Consider the following 6,000-nt stretch of genomic DNA (forward strand, 5'->3'; position numbering starts at 1 on the left):
GGAGCAGGCTCGAGGGGCCAAGTGGCCTATTCCTGCTCCTATTTCTTATGTTCTTATGAAAGCCTGCATCCTTTCTGTGCTCTATCTGACTTGCGAGATCTTGATCCTAACACCGGTTGCAAAAAAAGGTGAATGTGTTCCTCTCTGCGGGCATCCTTTTTGGTGAGCTTAGTTTCCCAGCAACCTCCGCTAATTAAATAGCTCAGTAACTCTGGAGTAGAACATTCATCCACTGTTTTATTGAGTTCCTTACTGATATTCACACTTCCCTTTCCTTTTCTGTGCTCAGCAGACCGGTTAGAGGAATTGCTCTAACATGGTGGTCTATTTTCTTCAAGGAAAAGAAGCCATTTAAACCAGTATGACCCATCTGTCCAGTGTATATTACCACAGGAGGTCATGGGGAGAGTTTAAAATACTCCACGTTTGAGAGGTCTGAAAATTGATTATTTTGATCTTTCTTCTCTAGGTTGAGCTGGCTCTTTGGGACACAGCAGGACAGGAAGATTATGATCGACTTAGGCCTCTCTCCTATCCAGATACAGATGTTATTCTAATGTGTTTTTCTATTGATAGTCCTGACAGTTTAGGTAAGAATGTACCTTTGTTATACCAGGTGTAGTGAACCTTTCATCTCACTCCAGCAGTCCATTGGTTACATATATTAGAGTTACAAGCTGATGTATTTTTTGTTAGTTTTGAGACTGCATTCAGGTTTGCTTAGTTAGAAATGAATTCCATTTTTTAAATGGAGGGTAATCATTTTAACATTAGAATTAAAAAACAATTAAAACCTGCTAAATGGATAGATAATTGAGGTGAGTTATTATGCCACATTTTTTGGAAGGATATATAAGCCAGCCATAGTTTTAACTATTTAAGGGTTTTACAATTGAAAAAAGTTTTTGAATAAATTTATGAGCCTACCTATCTACCACTTATGAATTTCTTAATGTCTGGAAGCAGACTTTATTGTTTACTATCTTGTAAAGTAATCTAATTTGTAAGGTTAACAATTGGTGTGCTGATTCAAATCTTGTTCTGCAGTCACACTACAATTATTGTATCGTGTCATTGGCTTTAACCCTACTGTTGCAATATTCCATGCCGGCGTTCTTCCAGCTGTGCTGTTCAGCTTCTTCTGTTTCCATGCCTTTGCTATTTAATGGTGTAGTTAATCGTTGCATGACCTTATTTACTAGTCTTTTGAAAACATTATTTTGGGATTGTTGCTGACATTGAAGGTTCTGGTGTGTCACTTGTCTGGGAATTGGAAGTTTCCCAACCATTGTCTAAACTCATTTTAAAATAAAACTTGAGAACACTGATAGCTTGTAAAAACATTAACATGGAGGTCCAGTTTTAAAAGGAAACTTTTCTCCGTGCAAGAAAAAGAGAGACCTGGGGGTGTTTGTGCACAAACCTTTGAAGGTGACAGGACAGGTTAACAAAGCAGGTAAGAAAAAATGTGGGATCCTGGGCTTTATATACAGAGGCAGAGGCTGGCATTTTCAGAGGTAGGAACATCGGAGTTGGAAGTGTAGAGGGGGGGGAAGTGAAAATAATGTGAACTCCAACCTGCCCACTTTCACCTTTAACTCGGCGGGGAGTAGGGGGGGCGTGCGCGGGAGGTGCAGTGGGTTGCCAAGAGGCGGGTTGGCAATTTATATGAGACCTGAAGCCTCGACTTTAACTTGTTTTCGCAGGTTTTACTGCAAGTGGCCGGGGCTCGGGATTCCCGGTGGCTGCAACAAGGCGGCCTCGGCCTCTAGGAGCAATGCTTGTGGGCTGGGAGAAGCAAGAGTGCTTCCCCCACCATCAGCCTGTACCCCCGGGGCTGGGGATCTGCCTCCCCCCCTCCCTCCCTGGGCCTGAAACACTCCCACCCCCCTGGGCTTGGACCCTTCCCGGGGGGGTTGGAAAACCTTTTTACATGAGTGTTTAGGATTTGGAATGCACTGCCTGATAGGGTGGTGGATACAGATTCAATAGTAGTCTTCAAAAGGGAATTGGATAAATACTTGAAGGAGAAAACATTGCAAGGAGTGGGACTAACTGGATTGTGTCTTCGAAAGTGCCATGCAGACTCGATGTGCCGAATGGCCTCCTTCTGTGCTGTGCTGTTCTATGATTTGATGTTGAAAAGTAAAATGTACCTGTTTTCATATTTTTTCTCTCTCCAAATCAGAAAATATCCCAGAAAAGTGGACTCCAGAAGTGAAACATTTTTGCCCTAGCGTGCCCATTATCCTCGTTGGGAACAAAAAAGACCTGAGGAATGATGATCACACACGAAGGGAACTGGCAAAGATGAAGCAGGTCAGTAGAGAATTATAGGGAGAAAAAGATCACGCTCATCAGAATCTGACTTTTAAAAAAGAAAGCTAGGTTAATGCTTCAAGTTGAGAGTCTTGATCAGTTGTGATAAAAGGTGCTCACACAATACATCAACTTATTGTTTCCCTTTCAGACATGCACTTTTTTATTCCCAGCATTCTCTGCTTTGCTTATAGGGATACATTTTATTTTTGGTTCAATTTTATGTAAACGTAACAGTGAAGTTGTGTTTGTTCACAATACAAGTTTTGGAAGTTGCTAAAACAACAAAAAGGCTTTTGAAATAACAACAGAAAACGCTGGAAAAACTCAGCAGGCCAGAGCAGCATCCGTGGAGAGAGAAACAGAGTTAACGTTTCAGGTCGATGACCTTTCGTCAGAACTGGGGGGAAAAAAGCAGGAAATGGAAAGCCGGTTTGGGAGCTGGGAAAAGGGGGAGGGGGATGAAAGAACGAAAGGGAAGGTCAGTGATAGGATAGAAAGCAGGAGAGATTAAGAGACATTGAGAGACATTAAGGGATATTCAAGGCGAGAGGAGGTGGTAATAGGACAGGTTAAGGAACAAAGTTCTTTCATCCCCTCCCCCTTTCCCCAGCCCCTAAACCTGCTTTCCATTTCCTGCTTTTTTTCCAGTTCTGACGAAGGGTCATCGACCTGAAACGTTGACTCCGTTTCTCGCTCCACGGATGTTGCCCTGGCCTGCTGAGTTTTCCCAGCGTTTTCTGTTGTTATTTTGGATTTCCAGCATCCGCAGTATTTTGCTATCGAAAAAGGCTTTTGAGCTTGTTAATCCAATGCGTGCAGTTTTTCGCTAGCTGATTTTTCATAGAGAGAGAACTTCTAAGGGCAAGTTGACCTTGGAGGGCCTCATGCACCTGACAGCTTCACTGTAGTTCTGGCATTGTTCTGGAAGCAGATTGCCTACCCACTGTCTCTTGTCCCAGGACTGACGCTGAGGAGAGACAGCAGGGTTTAAAGGGGAATGTGGCAGAATTGATGCAAACCAAATTTTCAGCATACAAAATTCTAGTCTTTGGAAAACTTAAATCAGTTTTGGCTTAAATCTACCCTACCAATGACTAAATTCGGTAAACCTTACCTATGGCAAGTCGGGAATGTGTAGATAGTAACTAGAACTAATTGCAATTTTCCTTTTTGCAGGTTAGCAAATTAGGGTATGAATTCTGCGTTTCTGTATGATGTTTTTGAAGTAGTCCTTTCTCTCTCTCTCTCTCTCTCTCTCGTACAGGAGCCGGTAAAGCCTGAAGAAGGCAAAGAGATGGTCACCAAGATTTGTGCATATGGTTACATGGAATGCTCAGCAAAAACTAAAGAGGGAGTGAGAGAAGTTTTTGAGATGGCCACACGGGCTGCCTTGCAAGCTAAGCGCCCTAGACATAAGGCTTTCTGCAGCGTTCTATAAAGAAAAAAATGCCAGCCAAGTGCACCCTACCACACACTTACAGTCACTTGATTTTTAAAAAAAATCTTGAATTGATGTTTATTAAACTTAGTATGATAGTGTCTTGATTATACTGGCCTTTCATTTATCTGTAATACTGTTACCGACAACTCAGTTTGCTACCAATATTTAAAAAGCCAGCCAAGGTTGTTTTTCTTTCCTAGTTCAGTGGTGTACTGATGTATAGCTATGGTCGATTTTACAATATGCATGTATACATCTAAACTTTGGTTAGCCATTACTGTGTAACATTTTTTTTTGACCTATCCACACGATCGACAGGTGCAGCCTTACATGGTAGGAAATAGCACTCTTGTCGGCCTGTATTTCTCAACATAGAACCAAACTTAATTCAGTTTGCCACCACTGTTTATAGATCTAGCTTAATTCAACTTTTGTACAATTGGATTTCTTAACGCTAATACTGTAGCCTCTACTGAAATTTTTAAAAGTGTATTGGGTAGGGGGTGGGGGTGGGGGGGGGGGGGTGGAGAAAAAAAATAATTGAAAGTTGAATTCCTTTGTATAAAAAGCTTGGTAACTTTCTGAAACAGATAACTGATGTAAACCAAATCGAGCTCTGACATGCTTGTGTACAACATGGGGATTTTAATTGGGGGGTGGGGGGTCGGTGGGGGGGGAGAGTTTGGGGGTAGGCAGGAGTTCCGTCTTGGTTCTAGGACATGGTTTTACAAGTGACCCTGCTGATTAAATGCGAGTTGCTGCTCAGCTTGTGAGAAGTGAAGCTGAGTCGCTCCTCAGTGAACAACTTGGCATGGTCAGCAGCACCATGCATTCAATGCCTTCTATTTATCATATGTTAGTCTATGTACTGCCTGCCTTTTTATGTTTTTGTTTTTAACATTGGAGATATATCTGAGGTTCTGAACGTACCTCACTTGCAGTTTACTTAGGTGTGTTCTTATTTTTCTTTCGGATGTATCAGTAAATAGTTACCAGCAATACTAATAGCAGAATAAAAGCCAGTTTTTTTTTAATTGTCTCGAGTCCATTCTTTACACTTTCTGTAAGTGTTTATGTGTGTGTGTGTATTCTTAACAAAAAAAGAAAACTCCAGTGTGCCATTTTCTTTGAACCATTCAAGTAATTTTTAAAATAACAACAGAAAACGCTGGAAAAACTCAACTTTGTTCCTTAACCTGTCCCATTCCCACCTCCTCTCGCCTTGAATATCTCTTAATGTCTCTCAATCTCTCCTGCTTTCTATCCTATCACTGACCTTCCCTTTTGTGCTTTCATCCCCTCCCCCTTTTCCCAGCCCCCAAACCTGTTCCATTTCCTGCTTTTTTCCAGTTCTGACGAAGGGTCCGTTTCTCTCTCCACCGATGTTGCCCCTGGCCTGCTGAGTTTTTCCAGCGTTTCCTGTTGTTCTTTTCGGATTTCCAGCATCCGCAGTATTTTGCTATCGTATCAAGTAATTTTTAACCCTTAAACTACCAACAAATTGAGAAAAAAATTCTCCCGAGTCGGTTGCTTTTGTTAAGCTTTCAGCTAATGCACTGACCCTGAAATGCAAATTATAGTAATGGAACTACTCGAACGTCAGTAGTTGTATTACTCTAAAAATATTTAAGCTTGAAATAAGGACTTAAAATACAATTTGAAGAATGTTTTAATACTTCAGTTCTGCCCACAACTTTTTTTAACAACTTGAATCCTACATTTTTTTTTTTTTACTATTTAGAGAATTTACAGCACTGAATAAATGCTGGCCTTGCCAGCGACGCCCACATCCCATAAACGAATAAAAAAAGAAACAGGCTATTCGGCCCATCTGGTCTATGCTGGTGTTTCTACCCCACACGTGCCTCCTCCCACCTTACTTCATCTAAGCATATCCTTCTATTCCTTTCTCCCTCGAGTACTTATCTAGCTTCCCGTTAAATGCTTCCCCCCCTTAATCGGCTTTGTATATCTTACTTTGCTATTTAAAAAAAATACATACATTTAAAACTTTTTGGCCTAGAAATTCGGTTGTGGGTCCGCCAGGGCTTTAGCGCCCGAAATTTTGCGCCGGCGTTAATGCCGCTGCGCCCGACGAAAATTCAGTTGCCCCGGGCCCAGACGGCGGCGGGCGCTAATGGAGGGTTTTTGCGCCTCACTATGGGCGTTCAGTGCAGTTTTGAGGCGCTAATCCCCCGCTGCGGCACCCGAGGCGGTGCGGCAGGCTGGGGTACTGC

The 6,000-nt window shown here is 42.1% G+C and overlaps 1 protein-coding gene across 1 annotated transcript in view; it reads left to right on the forward strand.

Annotated features, from left to right (window-relative positions):
- Window positions 1-4,797, forward strand: part of LOC147111271 (transforming protein RhoA-like) — a 76,106-nt gene extending 71,309 nt beyond the window's left edge. The window contains exons 3-5 of the mRNA XM_086002024.1: window positions 470-590; window positions 2,189-2,319; window positions 3,587-4,797. Coding sequence (XP_085858150.1) covers window positions 470-590; window positions 2,189-2,319; window positions 3,587-3,760 — 426 coding nt within the window. The 3' untranslated portion in view covers window positions 3,761-4,797. The remainder of the gene's footprint in view (window positions 1-469; window positions 591-2,188; window positions 2,320-3,586) is intronic.
- The last annotated feature ends 1,203 nt before the right edge of the window (window positions 4,798-6,000 follow it).

Source organism: Somniosus microcephalus, chromosome 11 (assembly GCF_052327205.1).
Source record: "Somniosus microcephalus isolate GS21.2 chromosome 11, FLI_Smic_1.0, whole genome shotgun sequence".
Lineage (NCBI taxonomy): Eukaryota > Metazoa > Chordata > Chondrichthyes > Squaliformes > Somniosidae > Somniosus > Somniosus microcephalus.